The sequence below is a fragment of the Clupea harengus genome, chromosome 18 (genome assembly GCF_900700415.2).
Source record: "Clupea harengus chromosome 18, Ch_v2.0.2, whole genome shotgun sequence".
In the NCBI taxonomy this organism is placed as follows: Eukaryota; Metazoa; Chordata; class Actinopteri; order Clupeiformes; family Clupeidae; genus Clupea; species Clupea harengus.
Window position 1 is genome coordinate 1,761,195 of NC_045169.1, and position 22,146 is coordinate 1,783,340.

At 44.3% G+C, this 22,146-nt stretch overlaps 1 protein-coding gene across 3 annotated transcripts; it reads left to right on the top strand.

Annotated features, from left to right (window-relative positions):
• Nucleotides 1-162: 162 nt before the first annotated feature.
• On the top strand, nt 163-21,637 carry znf638 (zinc finger protein 638). Of its 3 annotated transcripts, none has more exons than XM_031584629.2 (27): nt 163-311; nt 1,807-1,939; nt 5,748-7,317; nt 8,253-8,314; nt 8,490-8,528; nt 8,648-9,042; nt 9,198-9,406; nt 9,523-9,660; nt 9,840-9,938; nt 10,034-10,095; nt 10,181-10,599; nt 10,692-10,723; nt 10,820-10,954; nt 11,879-12,010; nt 12,139-12,180; nt 12,973-13,104; nt 13,720-13,848; nt 13,951-13,976; nt 14,182-15,715; nt 16,381-16,440; nt 17,823-18,908; nt 19,120-19,234; nt 19,780-19,974; nt 20,120-20,452; nt 20,646-20,768; nt 20,916-21,037; nt 21,269-21,637. In XM_031584629.2, the coding sequence occupies exons 3-27, from the start codon at nt 5,962-5,964 to the stop codon at nt 21,347-21,349; spliced, it is 7,056 nt and encodes a 2,351-aa protein (XP_031440489.2). In that variant the 5' UTR covers nt 163-311; nt 1,807-1,939; nt 5,748-5,961; the 3' UTR covers nt 21,350-21,637. The 3 variants fall into 3 exon arrangements, with proteins under 3 accessions (XP_031440489.2, XP_031440490.2, XP_031440488.2); XM_031584630.2 differs by having other exon boundaries at nt 1,807-1,932; XM_031584628.2 differs by lacking the exon at nt 1,807-1,939.
• Nucleotides 21,638-22,146: the final 509 nt, after the last annotated feature.

The following is a 22,146-nucleotide window of genomic DNA, read 5'->3' on the forward strand; positions in this document are numbered from 1 at the left end:
GTTAGCATTTGTGATCGTTCAGTAACTTTGAATGAATCGCCTGACGGGAGAATCTGGTCATGATTGCTATTCCTGACCTGGTTATTCTTTCAACCATAGACATACGTTTACATGTGAAACCACTCTCTGGTATCAGCTTGTTTAGTCTTTTTTACAGAGCCATGGGTAACACGACAGTCACTAAAGATTGACGACACGGTCTACAAGGGGCGGGATTTCATACGCACCGAGAAACAGGAAAGCTACTGTGTCGTTCAAGTTTTGGGACTGGCAAGGATCTCAGCTCTATCGTAATAATTACTTTAAACGAGGTATGTTATTAAGAGACTGAAAACAAAGATGCCTTGCTTTTGTTATAAAGCACTGATACGGCTTGGCTTTTTATCAAAAACCCACAAGGCACTGCAAGATGGCTGCCTGGTTTCACCCGTGCTCTGTGGAAGTTTAGTTGCAGTTAGCTAGTTCAAGGCCTATGTCTGTTCAGGTATGGGTAGAATAAACATAGCGTTATGTCAGTGTTGAAAAGCGTATTTTACGTGATGTGTATTCATAAGGAACTTCATACTAGTCATCATTGCTATGTTTTGAGAGGATGACGCTAATGGTATCAATAGTTTGGTTTGCAAGCTAACGTTAGCTAGCTGCGCCTAGGGGTCCTTTTGGTCCTGCTGGGATTTTTTTATCAAGAATGACCAGCGTACTATACATTATCCCTTACGTATCATTGAATGCTGCTATAACGTCTGATGTTAGCCATTCCACCAACCCACCTTGGTTTACGTATTTGTAAGCACAAAGAGTTTGGTGAATAATCGCGGTTTATGGAGGAATATTAACTAATATCAAAGTATTGAGGTAAATCACGCGTCACTCTTGGCCTCGCGCTGAAGAGGCGACCAGTGTCAAATGAGGACACCACGTCGACTGCAGTTTGTTGTGAAACCTAATCGCATATCTCTGTTGAACTGTCTGGGAACCGTCTTTATTTTATTTTTTATTTTAATTTGAACCCCCCCATCGTTAATCGTGTAATTAGCGATCTGTTAAACGGGTCATACAGGATTACCAGTTTTGGCTGTATCAAATCTCGATTATAACATTTGTAGGAAAGGTCTTTGTAGCCAAATTTGCTGTGCTCATAATGAACCCTGATGATTCACCATCCAGGTGGTTTAGCATGTATTCCCTTTTCCCTTTGTGTTATTCACGACGACTCGTACTCTTTCCTGTTGTGTGTATTGTAAAGGCGGTGATTAAACGGAGCATTAGTAGGGATAGTGGTGAACTCTGTCTATGTAATCCAAACGTGTTAGCTATACGCTCCCAATATCCATAGATTTTCGTTAAAATGTAAATTACTATGAAACCGCTGTACGATGTGATGGAGGAACAGCGTAAGAGCTTAGAAAGCATTCATCAAAATGAACAATTTTACCCTGACGTGACCGTTCTTGAGAGCAAAGTTTGTAAAAGCTAAAGGCCTACTAATGTTTCCCAATTTTATTTTCAACTCTTTGAAACAATTTGTTTATAGAATTTCAGACAGGACGGAAAGGGAATGTTTCTATGTTCCTATGTGCAAATTATAAAGTATTCTTTATTTTGACAATTTTTAAACGGAAGTTTAACTTCAAGCAAACACATGGAAGAAAGCCAAGAGTTGAAAGAACTCCACATATTGCATTACAACATGTAAAATAATCTGTAGTACTTGATCATTTCCTTCACTTGGTATATGAAATGGTTTGTGGTATTATCAGTTTACAAAAGAGAGCGACTGTTTTACTGTTGTATCACTGTTCCCAGGTGGGAATCGATAACCTTGGTGATCCTGCGCTTTCACAGCCGTTTTGGTGAGAGAAAAACTCACTGTTAGAGTCTGGACACGACTGTTGACATCTCTCGAACCATATTGTGTTTGCAAACAATAAGGTCCAAGGTAACTTCTGCTTTACTTGGAAAAAGCGTGTATTTCTGGTGTCTGCTGACCAGTTAGAAGAGTGTTAGCTCAGTAACACATGAAGGATTTATTATTTATAAGCGGCACTGATGTTAGTGTGGCATTAAGCTGTATTTGTGACTGACTGTGATGGAGTGTGTACATTTGTGTCATTGCTAAAGCTCAAAGGCATAGGTCTACTTTTTTTACAAAGACAAATATAGTTGCATCAGATAATAACACCATGTCTAAGGAGCATGTTGTGTATACTATTGTGTTTAATATTTTATAACCTTTGTGGATTTGTCCACTGGCAGCAGACACCTCCTGCTTACTCCTTGCTGACTTGCTACCTATGTTTGAATCAGTGGTTTCCTAGCAACCCCCAAACAAAGCAATCCGTCTTTTGTCAAGAGGGTGGACAACAATGTATTTGTGGGAGAATCTCCCCCCCCCCCCCCCCCCAAAAAAAACAGAACTATATGCAGCATAGTATTTATGTAATATCTTGTAATATTTATGAGCGAAGGTCATGTAACCCAAATTCACCCTATTCAAGGTGTAATGATTCATTCAGTGGATGTTTTAATATTCATAGTTTAAAAGGAGACAATACAGTTTCATCTGTGCCAGGTTTAAACATGAACAAGGAGCTTAACTAATCAGCACCATTTGTCTTAAGAAGTTTGCAAGGCAAGGGACAGTAGCATAGCAACTTACCCAGGATAAGGTCCTTACCCGTGTCAAACACATCTTAATATATTTTAAAGTAAGAGTTATAGGCCTATAATATTGTCAACACTCAATGCAGAAAATGGGGATCGACCGATATGCATGTTTTAGGGCTGACATGTAATGGCTTTGGATGGCCGATATTTTGGGTCGATATTCATTTATCCTATTTGGCTGTTGAAAAATCTAAATACTTAAAGGCAACTATAAATGTGTTAATTTGCAAATACTTTCTATGAGAAACAATAGGCAATGTGCAGATCTTACAAATATTAGTAACATTGGTATGAAGAGGTCGGTAGGGATATGAACCAATGAGTGTCAAAGGGGGCCGATATCACTGCAAAATCTATATGTTGGTCAACCTCTATACACAATGCCTTTATGCTCTGCCAAGAAATGGAATTTCATCATGTTATTACACTGAGCATTCCAATAAAATTCGAGTCTCAACTTTGTTTTACTGTACATCAGAGACGTGTTTGAGTAGCTAGATAACATATTGATCCTCCAGTTTTGAATCATGCTATGCGATGTTGGCAAGCACTGGATTGTTGCCTTAAGAATCAATAATGAATCGTATTGACTCAATTCTTTTTTTTACTATGTGACCCCCCTCCATTCAGTGGATGAATTGTGTATTGTTAGGTTGTAAAGTACAAACGTTATCATTTCCTAACTAAACAATGACATTGCATCTGTTTTTTGTCGCTGGATTTTTTTTACATTAATTTTGTAACTTGATGTTTCTAGTCTGAAGTAGTCTAGGTGGTAGTCTAGTCTACCATTTAGACTAATGTCTTAATGTCCAATTTAGATAATGACTCAACAAAACTTAAATCATTATACAGTGCCACAGCGCCATAGCCCAGAACAGTAACAGTGGTCTCTTGTAGATCCCTGGCAGTGAACCCTCTTGTGCTTGAGAGTGAGGTGAGGTCATTTGGGGCCGTATTTTCCCATTGCACTTAAGTCCTCTTTTGTGTGCCGCCAGCTATGCACATTTCAGTAACACGTATTCTCCCTTATACACACTGATCATACCCACAGCGATGAAATTCAGAATGAAGGCGGGCTCATGAAAAAGGCGTGATTTATTTCTAAAAGAAGTAAACTGAGTCACAAACCGACTGTTTGGGGAAAATGTGGAACATGGACTTTTGCATTCATCTTGTGAATGTCTTTAAAATCCATGGAAACCACAAACCAGACTTTGATTTTCTGTTTATCACATAAACCTAACAAAGACGTAAATGAATCATCAAGTCACACATTTGCAATTTATGAAGACGTATTTGAGGTGTTGAGATTCGTGATTTTTAAAGGGAACCTCTCATGCTAATTTTCAGTGTTATTTTTGAATAGATTATTATAGACTAGACTTACATGATTCAAGGATCCAAAAACACTGGATAAACAATATATCTCATACTGAACGTCTCTATTCAATCCCCCCTCCCCAATGAGCCCGATATGCTCTGATTGGTCAGCTCAATAACATCGTCATTGGCCAATAAGGATTGTGTTACGCGATCACACATCATGTAACAGAGGGAAAAGGCTGGGATTCTAATGAGGCGTTTCAGGCAGCTGAGAAAAGTTGTTTCTGCAGGAGAGCGCTACTCTTTTCTGTGATTGTCAATTATGTTGATGACCGGCAGAGGATGTAGCTCTTGAAAGTTATTTATCGAGGCATCGGCACAAGTGTAGTGAGTTATGGTTCAACGGTCAAGTTTAATTCGCTGGATGCCGTGCATGTGGGTAAACTTCAGGATATCCAAACGAGGACGGCATACTCGTGGCCACATTCTTTGCACTTGGCAAGCTCTTTTCTGTCTTTTCCGTTTAATTGATATGGCTGAGTTTTACTGCAATTGAACCAATTATTTGCCGAGCTTTGTTCAAAAGATCATGTGAACATGTCTTTTTTGTTTAACAATGTGGCCTATTACAACGTAACTTTATGTTACATTGTAATGGAAAAAAAGTAACGTTAATTCAGTAGTTTAAACATTGTGATTTTGCAATGTTATTACATATATAATAATGTTACAACGAGGCTTACTAGGTGACTTCAAACGCAATAGGGGGTTTTGCCTTGTAGTGGTCAAAGGCAGACTGTGCGTAAAGGGTATTTACATGAGAAACGTCCAGATTTTGGGGTTGCTCCAACCAAAGAGCTTAACTGTCTACATGGCAGCCTTTACTGCAAATCACAGACTAAAGTCAGAGCGAATACGCATAGGCTGAAAGTGCATGGCTGCACGCTTTTTTTGACATGGGAGACTACGGCCCTTGGTTTGTACTTTACTGCACAACAATACAGTTGTCCAGTTTGGGGGATGGCCGATACAACTAAGTATTTCTGTTGAGTTTCTCTTTAGGAAGTATGATTTGTCGCTCAAAGCTGAAAGACTGTTTCTGTGAGTTATTGTCTGTCACAGTGAGCCACAGCCCTCGTGTATGAATGTAAAGGTTTAAGGAAGCAGTGGGCAGTGCAGTGAGTGAAAGTAATCTGTATTTGGGAATTTTTACTTCAGCATTCTACTTGCGTGTGGGAGTCCTTGTGGATAACATCTTACATTTAAATGTCTGAGCAGAGAAAACTTTCATTTCCTACCTGCAGTTCATATGACTATGTACCTTATTCTCTCTGTAGCTCTGCCTTAACAGGTCCCTGTAGTCTGTTTTCGGCTAAACCAAGGGGTGTCCACATACACCAGAGAAGCCTACATTAACAGCACCTTTGCCATCTTGCAAATTTCACTGAAAGAACATGCATGAAGTTTGTAAGATTGTTGTTCCTTGAACCAATGTCTCATTTTTCTCTGTCTGTCCTGTTGTTTTTTTGTTTGCGTTTTTGCCTGCTTGTTTTTTTTCCCTTTCTTCAGTGAAGATGTGGAATCACCAGTTAAATTCTGCAGAAGCTAGTGACTCGAAGCCAGAAAGTTGTGTGTGAATGAATGGGCGAGGAGAAAACCACTCCCACGTTTTTGCCAGTATTTTGTTGGGACGTGAAGACGAGGAGATCAGTAACCCTGTCTGTATGTTGTTTTTTTTTCTCCAACCTTTTCAGCTTTGCATTGTTGTTGGAAAGTTTTCCTGTTGCAAATTCGTTGAACACCTTTGGCGGCTTGGGGCGCCTGCCTCTCCTGCCCCCTGCTTCCCTACAGTTGGCACAGATTAAGACCCAGTTGGCTCTCCACCAGTTGAATGCACTTGCTGCCACTAACGCTGCCACTGCGGTCCCATCACCTGCACAGACTTTGCTCAACCTCCTGAAGGTCTCCATGTCTCACCCCATGTACAACCCTGGTGGGGGATCCTTCTCTGGTTCTCAGAGGTCCATGGTATCCAACCAGTATGGCCTTGGTGGTCAGCCTGGTATGGACATGGGTGGCTCTCGCCTCGGCCCTGGTGCTGGCTCCATGTCTGGAGCGTCGCCGGGTATGATGTCTTCAATGAGGCCTCAGCAGATGGGCTTTCCGTTGGGCCAGCGTCCACCACAAATGTCCCAAGACATGGAATCCTCCATAGATATGCACATTAGAGGAGCCCGGGAGGAAGTTCGCCTGCTCAGCCAAATTATGCCCCAGCAGCCAAAGCCAGCTGACCCACGCTTGTACAAGGATTCAAGGGAAGAAGTTGGTGGTTTTCCTGGGCAGAGGGGATCTGGCAGAATAGACGAACCGTCCTCGCCGGACTGGTCGTCCTACCAGCCCCCCAGCAGCAAAAATTTTACGTCCTCTGGGTTGGATCGTTCCTCCTCATCCTCCTCAATATTTCAAACCTTGGGGTTTGGAAGCGGCGGTCCTGGTGCTGGAAGAGGCGGTGTCGAGAGCCAGACAGGTCCACGTTCGGTTCATTCTGAGCGCCCTCCTGTTCGCTACACCTCAGAGAGTGCCAGCAGCATCCTCGCAAGCTTTGGCCTTTCAAATGAGGACCTTGAGCTGCTTAGCCATTACCCTGACGATCAACTTACACCTGACAATCTGCCTTTCATTTTGCGAGACATCCGCATTCGCAAGGCCAAGCGGAGCCTACCTGACACTGATGACCGATCTCCGCGCGATCACAGGGGACAAGAACCTCGACAGAGCAAAGTAATTGACTATGGACACTCAAGTAAATATGGCTATGCAGAGGAGGGCTCAGACTCCTATGCAAGAGATCCAGTTCCGAAACAGTTGCCGAAATATGAGCGAGAGGGAGTAGGATCTGGATCATCTTTTGGTGGAACCGAAATGACGAGGCGCACTCAGGCAAGTGCAGCAGCGCCCATTTCAGCGAAACCAGCTCCGATGGACCATAGAAATGTCTTGGCCAGTCCTGAACTCAAAGCAGCTCAGCCCACCTCCCTGCCTGGAAGAGATCCAGTACCCAAGTCTGTTCCTCCTGCGCCCAGCCGCCCAGTGGCCATGCCACCTACCCATACCGTTGGTTCCCGCGCTGGTATGATGGTCCTGGGAGATGCCAGTGGAGGTCCGAAGCCCACCACATGGCCTCCAGCCTTCCCTCCTCCAGGCAATCCGTCCAGCATGAAAAGGCTCCCGACACCCACTATGATGAACGATTACTCGGCTGCCACCCCAAGAATCTTTCCACATACATGCTCTCTATGTAACGTAGAATGTGTCCAGATTAAGGTGAGTATCTACCATTCCTTTAGTGCCTTATTTAAGAACTGACCGCTCACTTGCGAAAATAAATTTGTTTGTAAAATCGTGACAGTGGTAGTAAATTTTGTTTGAAATGCTGTTCTCCAAGAGGTTTAAAAAACAATCAGAAAAATTGTTAACATCTAATTATTTTTGATGGGCTTTTTGGGATGTTTTTTTTTTATATATGTAATTTTTTTTTATTTTTTTAAGCCTGTGTGAAATATAAAACCTCTGTGCTACTTTGTTCAATTGTATTGATTTTTTTTTTGTTAAATACCAATTGGGTTCATGTGCAAGAAGTAAAACAAAGACTGTACAATAAAACAAGATATGCAGGTGATGCACACGTATATTGTTCAAGAAAATAGCTGAAGAAAGAATGCCCATCATCCCGAAGATGAAGTTGACAAGCCAGCGGGTGGTGTGGAGGACGCAACTTTGAAGACTATGGACTTTTCCTTAGAAATACCCGGAGATTCTGCATATATGAGAGAGTTGAACTGTGCTTACAAGCTTTACTCGGGGGATAAGAAGACGAATACGCTTTTGAAGAGGAGACTAAATTCCATAGACTCTGGCATCAGTGAATATTGCTCAGGAACTAGTGTCATTAACCACAGCTGTCGGTTAATTTTATGGTGTTTATTATAATCAATTTCATGTTGATTAGAAACGATATGTTATGGGTTGAATTAGCTCTATTTGGTTACATATTGTTGCATGGGGACAGTTTGTTTATCGCAATGTCTTTCCCTTCCAATCCAATCCTAAATTTGACCACCACAGTGGATCTTAACTGACTCGACAAGAAATTCTGTGAACAAAAAGTGATTGTGTTGTGTGGTGATTGCCTAGAGATGCTTTGCCATTTCCCGTCAATGAATGTGACTTGTTCAACTTTTTGTGTAATTGTCTGACAGGACTGGATAGAGCATCAGAACACGAGTCTTCATATTGAGAGCTGTCGGCGTCTCAGGAATCAGTAAGTTCAAAGTGACTACTTGTGGAAAGTGGTAATGTTTGCGTGGTAATGTTTGCACCAGATGTTTCAACTGTCGGTGGCTACATGTCCAGCAACTATTAGAATTTCTCTGTGTGTTGGTTATTTATAACTATATTTGTAATGAGATTGGTGCTCACCTGCTGTCTGTCTGCAGATATCCTGAATGGAATGTGGAAATTCTTGGCGTCTCCAGGTAACGACTTTGGGAACTTTGGTTTCTTTGTCATTTTTACAGCTTTTGTCATGCTGTCGGGTATTTCCTTTGCTGAATACTATGGGTATTCCTAACTATTTCTTACCACCTTATCTCAGAAATGAGCCCAAACCGACTGTTGAACACCGCAGTCCGAAGCGCCATTCAAACTCCCGGTCTGATTCTTGGACCAGATCTCCTAGTCCAAGACGGCATCATGGATCCGCCGGCCACCGGCCGCGTTCCCGCTCCAGAAGCCCAGCCAGGTACCGGCGCTCCCGCAGCCGCTCCCGCTCTCCTCGGAGGTCGTCCCGCTCCAGCCCCACCTCCCACAGCCGCCGGCGCTCGCGCTCCCCTCCGTCGCGCCGCTCCAGATCCCCCTCTCCGCGGAACTACGGCAGGCGCTCTCCACCCCGCTCCGGTCACAGGGTGAACCCCCGGAGGCCCAGCCCCCATCGGCGCCAGAGGTCCAGCAGCAGTGAAAGATTGGCCAAGAAGCTCATTGAATCTTCTGGTAAGAGCAGGAGATATTCACATCTCCCTAGGAGCAGCTCTGCCTTTAGTCATTACCCCCACCCCAGAGAATATATTTCACCTGTCACCTACTGTATGCCGCTGCTACCAAGCCCCACTCACGTTGCATGTTCATCCTCTACCCATCCTCTGCAGCCGGCTTGAACATCAAGGACAGCAGTGCGCTGGAGGCGGTGGTGAGCTCTTTAGCTCCGGCTCTACTGGCTGAATTGGCCAAGAAGAAGAGCGCTGCCGCCGGCTCGTCCTCCGCCTCCAGGGATGGTGGCCGCAAGCGGTCTCCTTCGCCCGCCCACAAGCAGATGACCTCCAAATCCAGCAGTTCATCCACATCCAGCTTCTCCAAGGTGTGCCATGCGGCATCGGCATCACTCACCACATTACAACATTAGGTTGTCATTTTTGTAATTCTCTGCAGCGTTTTGATGGTAATGTGTGCTACTTCATGTCTTTGAATCCTAAGAGAAAGGCTGGGCCTGGCACAGCTTGCCTCCTCCGGTTCAAAGGAGTGCCCTACAAAACTACCCACCAGGAGCTTGTAGATGCCATCCAGCCTTTTGGGAAGATCAACAATGCCTTCCTGCTTAAGGCTATTGAAGAGGTATTAAATGAGAGTATTCAAGTTATGTTATTAAGGACTTATTAAAGTAACAGTATGTAATAATGTGCTGCTTTTTGAGGTATGTTTTAATGAGCAAATACTTTTGAAATCTTCAAATTAAATGTGATTGTATATGATCATGTTGATTTGTAAAAAATGCTTTGGTTGTCTGTTCCCAGGCCTCGGTCTGCATGGAGAGAGAGGAGGACGCCAGAGTGTTGGCCAACTGCAAGAACCTGAAGATCCATGGCAGGTTCATCAGCATCTGCAAGGAGGAGGTATGGAAAGGTTCCCTAAAGTTCTGCACTCTGCCCACTCTTCCAACACTTGGCCTTTACTCCCAGGTTTCATGCACATGTGTCTCCATTTCTAGGAGCTTACGGATCCTAGACGACTTCCTACTAGAGAGGAGAGGAAGGTTACGGTCGTTAAAAGGTTCGTACTCTATTAAAAAAGAAGCATATTTTTTAAATGATTTTTGACTCTCGTGGTCCTAATGCCTGTGTTGTTTCTCTTCCAGAAAAGAGAGAGCCCCACCGACAACATTTAAGGCATTTCAGAACCCTGCTAGGGCAGCACAGGCCTCCTTTAAAGGAGGCAAACCCCCAGGTATGATCCCAGGAAAAGGGGGACAGACAGCCAAATCTTACCAGACTTTAGCTAAAGCTGGGCATACTGTAACTAAAGCAGGCCAAAAAGCTGGGCAAACTTTAACTAAAGCAGGCCAAAAAGCTGGGCAAACTGTAACTAAAGCAGGCCAAAAAGCTGGGCAGAATCAAGGAAAAGCAGGCCAGAATCAAGGAAAAGTGGGCAAGAATCAAGGAAAACCCTCAGCTAAACCAGGCCAGACCGTGGCTAAGCCGTCTCAGACCACAACAAAGGCCGGCCAAACTCCCGCGGTCCCGACTGCTAAAGCTGAACCTCCACTTAAAGCCCCAGGTGAGCCTTACCTAGAACTTGTTTACCTATTGTTTATCTCTGTGTGTCAAAATTATACATTGATTTGTTAATCACTATATTTTTCCACATAGAAACACCAGCTGGCAAGAAAGTTGTCAAAAGGGTAAGCAATTTTTTATCCGCGGCTTTACTGATTTTTTGATGTGCATGTATAAAGCAAGAAGGCATAGTATGACACCGCCATGATCTCTGTTGTCAGGAAATCCCATGGAGGAAGAACGTGGTTGCAGTATCTGGCCTGCCTACGACTGGGCCGACAGAAGAACTGCTTGTGGACTTGGCTAAACCACATGGCTGCAACACTATCCCTGTCATTGCTGTCATGCAGGGAAAGGTACACACACACACACACACACACACACACGCGCGCGCACACACACACACACACACGCTAAGAGCCATGTAGGTCAGAGGGACGAACCAAAGTCTGTCCCTCTGTGATGAATGATGTGTAGGCTCCTATGTTTTCCGTGACATAATAACCAAGGATGGAATCGTGGAGTGTGGTAATCCACAGTTGGCCATGGAATTGCCGGGAACACGTTCAGTGGTTTTAAAAGGATCAGACTCGTTGCCTCACTAGTATAGTTTTGAACGGAATAAAAAAGACAGTGACTTGGAACATGGTAGACCAAACAGGGTCACTGGGCAGCATTTGAATAAACTAAATAAATACTACTGGTTTACCGATTTGATGAAGGAAGATTCTCTCAACATGCTTCTGCATGAATCTTTTTATTCTTTCATGTGTAAATGAAACTGTATTTGTTACCTAACCTAACATGGGTTTATTTATATGGCATTAGTGAAGAAACACAGTAGCCTATTGCTTTGCTGAATTTATTTTGCATTTTTTTATTATTTTTTATTATACATACTATTGCTATAAATTAAAGTAAATTTAAAATTAAAGTAAACTGAATACAGAATCTGAGAAAAAATCACATGGAATTCAGAGGAGAAAAAAAACAACCTTTCATAGCTCATTAGATGTAGTAATCCTACTGATGAAAGCTTGTAAAGGGATATTTGTATTATGGGTTAAAGGCAGAGCAAAAATTCACGGCGACCTCAGGCCTGCGTGTGCGTGTTTGTGTGTGTAGTGTGTCCTGGTCGCCTCCATATATATATATATATATATAACACGTGTGTGTTGCTGTGAGTTGTGCGTGCAATAAAAAACTGACTGCAGTCAGCCTTGTTTGTTTGTTTGTTGTTTGTTGTTGTTAGTAATCCCACTCTTGTTGCTGTTCCTCAGGCGTTCATCGAGATGCCCACTATGGAGGCTGCGGAGGCCATGGTGAAGGCCTATTCCGAGACGCCAGCAAAGATGGAGGACACTCCGCTGACCATCTCAATGATGACCACACCCATCGACCTCAAATACACGGTTAGTAGCATTAGCCTTAATTAAACGTACTTTAACTGACATACCCAAAGCTCTTGGGATTCCATATACTTTTTTATTCACGTATTGAAACCCAGTCTCTGAATAATCTGCTTCTGCCTTTGTTACAGGAATCAGTCTTCAGGGTTCTGATGGGTTTGGAAAAAAAAGACGTAAGTGTTGTAAAGAACTAATTACTCTTAGACATGCATACAACATACATATATGCAGTTATACAGGAACCGAACATGGTTTTTAGTCCTGTTATTTAAAGGAAAACTGAATTTTTTTTTTTTTTTTGTCTTGGGGCCTTATTTTTAGATCTTTTTGAGTCCAAAGGTTGAAATGGGTCCAGCATTGAGTTAGAACACTAAACAATGCAATCCTATGGAGCAAAACAGACACGTCCGTAACAAGAGAAAGGTTAAACACTGACAAACACTCATTTTGTACAGTTGTTTTCACAGATATTGAGGTAAATGGACGCAGGTGTATCTAGGGATCCTTTCCATGTTGTCAGATATATAAGATCTGAATATAATAATAACATATAATAATATTTACGAGCCTGTCAGTGGCTTAAACAAGCGGTTTACTTTGACGTGCATGTTTGCTCCATAGGATTCCATTGAATGGCCGTTTTACGGTTGCCGTTTTAAGTGTTCTAGCTCAATACTGGACTGATTTTGATTGTTTTTGTACCCAAAAATCTTAAAATAGGGCCCAGGTTGAAAAAGTTTCCCTAAGAAAGGGTTCTCAGTGATGGAAATTGTGGAAAAGTCATTTTTATGCTTGGTCTGCAAGACAGTGGGTGCTCTTGTGTGTGCACAGTGTTGCATAGAGGACATGTCTCTGTTTCTCACTAGCTTCTAAAGTCAAGAGGTTGCTTATGTTGCCATTGGAGTTTTCTTTTCAAATCCATTTCTCACTTGTCTTTCATGTCTCGGTGCATCCCATCACCTCAGGAGATCTCCACCCTGCCGTCGCGTCTCCTGATCGTGTCTAATGTGGCCAGCAGCCTTAGTGCGGTCACAGAGATCATGGAGCTCGTCAAGCGCTTCGGCGTCTACAAACTGGCCCTGCCTCTCAATAAACGGGTATGTGCACAGAATTGACATTTTATGGAAAATGATTACTGATTTTTTTGCTACTGAAGTAGTTTGCTTGGAGCCCAGCTGTGGTTCTATATTTGTAATTTTAATTCTGTAAAGACTGACACATATTAGCCAGCAAATAAAATTAAAAAAAAAAAGGCGAAGTGTTTATTGGTCCCTTTGACAAAATACAAAAGTAGTCATTTATGTATATGATGGATTTGTTTTGTATGACATTTGATCCATCAGAGACAAAAGCAACTTTAGTGTGTTGCGTCTGGAATGTAAACTACACCCAAATATCTAGGGACTACCAAATTACCAAAAGAAAAAAGAATCCAGTCAAAAATAGCTGTAGGAGCCGCCATTGGGGTTCATGTTTTAATCTAGTTTTGGGACACTAGATGGCGCTCTACCTCTCTTAATTGGGCTCACACTATATAGGTGGGAGCATTCATGCAGGTGTCCGGTGTTGCTTGACGGAGGGAGAGAGCGGGTAGAGCGCCATCTAGTGTCCCAAACAAGATTAAAACATGAACCCCGATGGCTCCTACAATGGGCGTTCTTGAATCTAAATCTCTCCCCATATTCATGCTGACTCTTATGCTCTCTTCTCAGATCATATTCGAGATGAACACGGCTAAGGTTGCCAAGACCGTTTACACCCGCTTCAAGAAGTTTCCCTGCATCATCCAGAACAATCCCCTCACCTTCACTCTGGCCAGACCTCTGAAGACCCCAGAGGAGGTATTTCAGTTTGTTTCTAAATATCTGTGACCTTAAGAGGAACTCTTTGCCTGCGCCAGTCTACCCCAAAACTCACTGCATAACTTTATCTTCATCTTACAGGTCAAAAAGAAGCAAGAAGTTAAGGGGTGAGTTTCTCCCTGTTTTATAACCCTGTATCCAGTAATATGGCTTTTTATTATTTAATTTTTTTTAACCAATGAAGTATTTCTTATATCTGCGAAATAGCTGAACTCTAAGGATTGTCAGAGGCTGCATCCATGCCTAGACTTGTATGCTGCTTCTGAAGTAACTAAACAAATGTAACAACACCTTATGCTTGGCTTCTTCTAGTGACACACCAGGAGCCAAGTCTGATGAGACGAGCAAGAAGGCTGCAGATGCTGCATCAGCTGGCCCAGATGATGATGTCATTTTTGTACAGGAAACATTCAGTGCCGTCACAGTAGCGCCTCCCATTGATGATGATGACCAATCAGTGACCCCTGATGCCACTACAAGTCTGCCTGCCGGTGATGCTATGCCTGATGTCATCATGATAACCGCCCCTCCCGGTGATGATAGTGTGGCGGTGACCCCTGATATCTCCGTAGCAACAGAACCTCCTTGTGACTCTGCAACTGAAGTGACCCCCGATGTCACTACCTCACCACCCGCCGAGTCTGTTTCCACCTCTGCTGTTAAGGACTCCCAGCCTGATGCCACACCTGCTCAAGACATCTCTACTGCTGTTGTTGAGAGCCCAGAGGCCTTGGCTGACGCTGCAGGCATCACTGCTGCTGAGACTGACACCCAGGTGCTCACCCAAGAGGAGAACCTTTCAAAGGAAGCTGCTGCCGAAGAGTCCTCACAGACAGAGGAAGCGGCACCCGTGACCACGCCAGTCTCAAAGGACGTTGAGCCACAGCCACAGCAAGACAATCAGGAGGACACCGAGACCTCCCCCAGTGCTGAACCGATGGATGTGCCTGTGCAACAGGGTGAACCTGAGGGAGAGCATGCCCTGGAGGAACAGGGCACTGTCGCTACCGGCAACAGCGCAGAGAGTGTCACGGCTGCAGCCTCCTCTTCAGTAGCCATGGAGACACCGGAAATCTCCACCGAAGAAGCAAAACAGGGTAGTGAGGATAAAGAGGAGGACTGCGCCGAACCACAGTCGAGCAAAGATGACGAGTTAACCGATCCAAAGGAGGAGTCCCCGTGTGGTTCGGCCAGCTCCTCCAATCAGCCGCCCGCTGCTACTGAGGAGTCCAGCGCTCCTCCAGGGGAAAAATCAGCGGCGGCGAACCCAGGGTTACCTGACGGCACCCCGGTGTTGGACTTCCCGCCCGTCACCCAAGAGATCCTGAGAGCGTTGGAGGCAGCCGTGCACCAGTGTCGCATGCAGTCCTCCTTGAGGCGGGCGGAGGAGGAGGCCAAACAGAAACAAGCGGAAGCAGAGAAGAAGAACGCTGACAATAAACCTGCTGCGAAACCAGCTACCCCAGGCAAACCTGACAATAAGTCTTCTACCCCAAGCAAACCTGCTGCTAAACCAAGTCCACAGGAAAAGAAAGCAGCAGCAGCAGCAGCGGCGGCGGCGGCGGCGACGACGACGACGACGACGACGACGACGACGACGACAGACCTCAAGAAGGCCCACACTTCTTCCTCAGGCGGAGGTAACGGTCGCGGACGGAAAGACTCCAGTCCAGAGAGAGACTCCAGGCACAGGAGCAGGAGCAGGGCGGGGTCTGACGAAGAGCAGCTGCCTGTCTCTCGGCGAGGAGGAGGATCGTCCAGCTCCTCTTCCTCCCGCAGGAGCAGGCAGGACAGCAGCCCTGCCACCAGGACTGCCCGAGGCCACGAGGACGATGCCAGGCACAAGGTAAGGGTTCCAAATCTGCCATGTTTTATAAACTACATTGTAATGGTCAGAAAAAAAGTACACATACATTAGGGGTGGGAATCTCTTGGCACCTCACGATTCGATTCCGATTCAGAGGTCAACGATTCGATTCTAAACCGATTCTCGATTCTAAACCGATTATCGATTATCAATTCTAAACCGATAAAACGATTATCAATGCATCTCGATTTTTAAAACATTTGAGTTTGCTACTCAGTCTCAAATCACTTCCTACTTTGTGTTTGATAATTAAAGAAAATCAACAGATCTATTTTTTTATTAGAGAAAAAGTGTGTCCTTGTCACAATTACGACTTTCTATGAACAATGCAATAATCGATGCAGCTTGCATTTCAACACAAAATGAATGTGTAAAAAAAAATATATATTAATAAAAAAAAATGATAATATTATTTTTTATTTTATTAAAAAAATCGATTATGAACTTTTCTGAATCGAGACAGAATCGTTCTAGAGAGAATCGAGAGAAATCGAAAAATCGATTTTTTTCCCCCACCCCTAACGTACATCTCAGCATTAACATATTAGTGGAACCCATGGGAAGCAGGAACATCAGCGAATAGGAGAAGAGATTTCATTTGAAGACTTGCCAAACTTGATTTTTTTCCCCCCATTGTTTCACAGAGCCACAGCACTACTAGAAGCACACGCTCATCAGGTAGCTGCAAAGACAAGAAGGAACAGGTGAGCATTTGACATTGCTTATATTACTATAACTGAGAACAAGGGAGATTGTGAATTGTAAATGGCCTGTTCCTGGGCACCCCAAACCCCAAGTTTCAGAAGGTGCATACAGAGGAAGGGCCTAGAGACAATTGTATTGTTATGGCGAGATATATATAAAATTGAATTGAATACAGTTAAAGTACTGATTGTAAGAGTTCTGATTAGTAGCTGTTTGTGGAGAAGTTCTGCTTAGAGATTTGAAATAAGGCCGTGTGACTGCACATGAGTTGATGTTTCCAGTGCTAATCTGCATTTCACATGTTGAATGGATCAGGAAAGGAATGGACTAGGCCAATTATAAGTAGGGATGGGTATCGTTTGGTTTTTATCCGATACCGGTACATAACCGATACTTTTAAAACGATACCGGTGCCTAAACGGTGCCGGAACCGATACTTTTTTTTTTTTAAGCGCAAATCGACGATTGACAACATTAAAGAAAGGCTTTTTTTATTGCCAAGGCAATTTTTATTCTTCAAATTGAACAATATATGAACTGTTTGAAGTATATTATAAATATAAATACATACAAAACACTTGGCTTCCAACTACAGCTTCAAACTTTTTAACTTCAAACTATGAACGTTATATTAACTGTAAACAACAGTTTATAGTATACTTAAATAAATATAAATAAATACAAAAAACAGCTTCAAACTTCTTTTGCAAAAATATGAGCATATTTGCCTTTGGAGTCAAAAATGTATTTTGTTTGCATTTATTTCATGAAATTTCACCATTTTATGATTTGTTTATACCTATCTTTTCTATCTTGTTCATAGTTAATCTTGTTACTTGAACACACTGAGAACGAGAAAATGTGTACTGCCCCTTTAAGAGACTACCGTTGGTAGTTTATCTGTCATCTCCGTTTATTTTTCAGTCTTCAGTTGCTGATCTGCCGTTGACTCTTGCCTTCTCTCCCCTCTTTTCACGCAATTATTTTGTTGCATTTGCGGCACGTCGCGATGTTTGAATCTTTTTGTGCGAAATACAGCCACACTTTTGACCGTTTACCTTTCGGTATTTTCTCTGTTAAAAGGTTGATGGCTAGTTCTGTTTGTGCTTGCCTGCTCTTCACTGTCATAAGACTGTTGCTATGAAAACACCAATGAGCGTGAGCGACACAGGACAAAGTTTACATTGGAAGCTGGGGCAGTTTTACATGTGCCCTAGCGACCGTGTTCAATTGGCTCAGGCACCGAAATCAAGCACCGAAATCTGCGTTGCATTTCGGTCCGGGTAGGTACCGGTTGTATTGGAACCGGTTCCATATTGGTACCGGTTCTCGGTACCCAACCCTAATTATAAGTGTGACGGTGAATGTTCTGCTCTTTCAGGTTGCTGTTGAGCAGCCGGAGGAGGAGCAGGAGGAGGTGGATTTCCCCTTTAACATGGATGAGTTTGTGACTGTGGATGAGATCAGTGATGATGTGGAAGAGGAAGCAGCTCTAGTTCCTGAGCAAATCTCCACGCGGAAGAGGTCTCGGGACTCCCCCCAGACCGTTGGCAACTCCCCACCCCAGAAGAAGCCGGCCACGCCCTCCCAAAAGACTTCCACGCCAGCCAGCAAAGGGAAGCAGGCGAAGAAAGCCACTCCGAGAACAACGACGTGCAGAACTCGATCCAGCATGGCTGTGGAGTCGACCCAAGACTCAAAGGACGTGCCAGAGGCAGCGCTGGAACCGGAATCCTCCAAGTCAGATGGCGATGAGGCAGATGATCAGAAGGACGACCTTCACAAGAATGGCACCTACGGAGCTGTTGGTGCTGAGGACCAGCAGGAGGCGGTAGAAGATACCACAGATGCTGTGGAAACTGCAGCGAACTCTGACTCCTCGGAACTAAATCAAACACAAGAGGTTGAAGTAAAGACCGCAGAAAGCTCCCCTGCTCGGGCAGTGGCCGTGGTAGAAGAGGGCCACGTTGCTATAGAGAGTTCCAAAAGCATTGAGGCAGAAGACGTCACTAAGGGTGAGACTGAGGTTGCTGTTAAAGGTGACGAGCCAGCAGACACTGAATTGGCTGTTGGGAAGACCGACACCCAGACCTCAGACACCACAGAGGCTGTGAACCAAGAGGAGATTGGAGTTTCAGTGTCGGGCCATCCCAACCAAAATGTGCTGGTCACGCTGGACGAGGTCAGCGAGGGCGAGGAAGACTTCCCTGATGACGCCGAAGAGGAGGAGGAGCTGCTGAAGAGGCAGGCAGGGGAGGATCCCGAGGCGCTGGTGACTGTGGACGAGGTTGGGGAGGACGAGGCGGAGAATCCAGAAGAGCAGGAGAAAGATCTGCAAGCTTTAGTCACTCTAGATGAAATTGTGGCAGATGAGGAGGAGGAGGATGATGATGGAGAAAGTGGCCTTCGTCCAGAGACAGTCCCAGACAACCAGGAGGATGAATCAGGGGAGCCTTTCAATCCTGAGGTTAGTAGGTTGTTTTTGACTGTTAATCCTGAATTATGGGTGTACGATTGCCTTTACACATCACGGTACGATTGGCGTTTTACATATCTTGGTTTGCCCCATCTTGGCCAAGGTTGGGAAGCTGAGATCTAATTTCGATAAGGAAATGTGTGTGTCGTTCTGCCTCTATCCTCTCACTCTTGGTTCATGGTTCACCTTGCCCCCTTTGCAGACTCTGGTGACGCTTGATGAGGCCCATGGAGATGACTGTGAGCTGGAGGAAGAGGAGGAGATGAAGAAGAGCCGTGTGGAGGAGGAGGATGCCGCTGTTCCTTCAGACAGCATGGGTGAGTACAGCATGCTCAGTGAGTGGGAGAACCCCCCCCCCCCCCCCCCCTGTGTCCACCCAACCATGGGCCTTATGGAAGCCCACGGACCAGAAAGTGACATGAATGGGGCAGACTGCAATGGGTGACTCGAGATCTGCACTCTATTAAAAAGAGACAATTACGTTATTCACAAAGGCATAACTTAACGTTTCGCCTCCCCTGGACATCGTTCTTATTTTCACTGTTACCATGGAAATGCACTGTGAGCAAATTTGAGCAAGTGGTGAAAAGTAGTCAGATTTCACATCATGTGTGACACAAAAAAATGCCTGTAGGTGTTGCTCTGATTGCTGTTGAGTATAAGGATAAGGACCTTAAGGACTGTGCCACAGCCTCCTCTATTGAAGTCCCTGTGCTGGGAACAGACTGAACACCTGGAGATTCAGTATTTACTGACAAAACTGTTGAATTTGATTCAGAAGTTCATTTATAACAGAAGTGTAAATGTGAAGTGCTGTAAAGACCCATATTAAAGAGCGTGTTCCTGTTCACTCTGAATCCAGCTGAGCCCCCCATGTCCCCTGGGATGGAGGAGGTTGGGAGGATGAATTTTGTCACCGTGGATGAGGTGGGCGAGGAGGAGGAGGAGGCAGAGCAGCCGCAACAACCAGCTGTGGAGGAAGAGGAGCAGGAGGAAGAAGTTGTAGTCAGCACAAGGAGGGGCACCAGAGCCAAGAAGAGAGCACGACAGACTCCAGGTGAGGTTTTACCCACATAATCCTCTCGGCTGTGGGAGCGTGGCGTCCTAACAGATGCAATCCCAATTCCATATGAATCGGATGCACATTGAAGTTCTCCTTACAACCTCCGATTCTGAACTCATTTTGACCCCTGTTTACTTAGTGAGGAAGTCGACACGTGGAAAGAGGGGTGCAAAGCCTAAAGAGGCGGTGGACGAGGAGGAGAGTTCAGAGAAGACACCTACTCTCTCCCAGCCCGAGGAGGCGTGCTCAGCCCCGGACCCTCAGGAGAAGGAGCCCAAACCAGCGTCGTTGTCCTGCGAGACCCAGAGCGCAGAGGAGGGGACGCCGTGTGGGCAAGAGAACAAGGGCGTCCTCCAGGAGGTCGAGGGAGAGGTCACTGACGTCGGCGTAGAAGATACCCAGGGCTCCTCAGCAAAACCGGAAATGCCTGTTACCAAGGAGGACAGTGTAGATATGCAAGCTCCCGTCAAGGGTAAGATGTCCGCTGTTTTTGTTTCAACTCTTCAGTGTCCTTGCTTACGAGCAGGTGTGTTGAGTAGTCAGTCAAAGTTGGTGCTCACTTGATTACCTGAACGCTGGATTGTAGACAGTGATGAGAAGTGAGAAGCTTCGTTTCCTAGTAGTTGGCTGTTGAAACTCATTAGCTTGTTGTCCTCTCCATTCAGCGGACTGTAAGCAGAGGAGGGAAGAGGAGGTGAAGTCGGAGCCAGAGGCCAAGAGGTCCCGCTCTGCATCACCCGTGAACGCAGATGTCATCATGCCTCCTTTCAAGCCTGACACCCCAGTCGGTAGGAAACATACAGTACATACACACATAAACAGGGCAGAGTCAGATCTCTGCTGAGCTTGTCTTTGTTCCCTGTGATACGGTCCTGTACTGTACTGTGTTGGTGCTACTGTGCACGTGCTCTGGTGTTAACTGTGTTTATCGACAGGGGTGGACTTCGTGGTGCCTAAGACGGGATTCTTCTGTAAGCTGTGTTCACTCTTCTACGGCAGTGAAGACACAGCCAAGAGGAGCCACTGCAGCAGCCGGCGCCACTACCAGAACATGGAGGTACTTCAACAACTCTTCATTCAGATTGCTTTTACTGCAGCTGTAATAAGAACTGCTGAAGTGTGTTACATTAGGATGGTGTATGTGTAGGGCTGACATTGTTCCACTGCATTAGAGTTTGGTGATCGCTTTTTCTAGATCGATTTTTCAGTTGGCGTGTGCTGTGTGGTACGTAGGCAATGTAATTAAGTAATTTTCTATGTTTTTCTCTTTGTCTTTTTGCCATCCAAGAAATATTACCAGAAACTGAAATCTCAGCAGAAGATGAGCAACTCCAAACAGACGTCCCGTCCTGGGTCCACATCCGAATGATCTTCTAATTCACCCACTATTGGCAACATTTTATTGTTATTAATTTGTCAGTTGTGTGGGTCCAATACTATTTTGATGTACATTTCATTTATTTTAAGATAAATATCACTGTTAAATGTAAAGTCACATGAAACTAATGACATGAATGGAGATGTCTAATAAAATCAAATGTTTTATTTAGACCTCACACGTCTTGTTTATTCTAGAACAAATCATCAGTTAACCAGATACTATACATACAGTACAAAACCAGATTTTTGTAGTAAAAAAAAACCAAAACAAAAAAAAACTAGAGCGCTTGTGTAATGCCTCATAGTACACACCACTGAAACACCACTACAAATTCATCATTCATTCATTTTTCAGAATAAATTGGCACAATAGCCCACATAGCATAAGCTCAGTTTTGAATATGTCTCAGTTCTAGCTGAAGATCATTAAGACCATTTCACACTGCAGGATGGAAAACTACAAGTGGTTTACAGTAAGGTGTGTGTTTAATTAACCAGAGCGTTTGACGAATTTAGAATATGTGCATATAAGTGTGGGAGTTATGTCCTGTGTTGAATTGGGTGTAAATACTGAATTTTGCATTAATATATGCCACTGTTAACCCTGCATATAATAAAAGCTTTTTGGGTGTCCACGACATGTAATATAACTGGTTTAGTGTTGTAATAATAACTGAAGGTCCACTGATGGCTTGATTAATGGAATTATTACCTAACATACAAGTTATTTACGTTGTAGCTTATTTAAGTCGTAGCTGCAAAGTGTATGATTTGATTGGGATACCT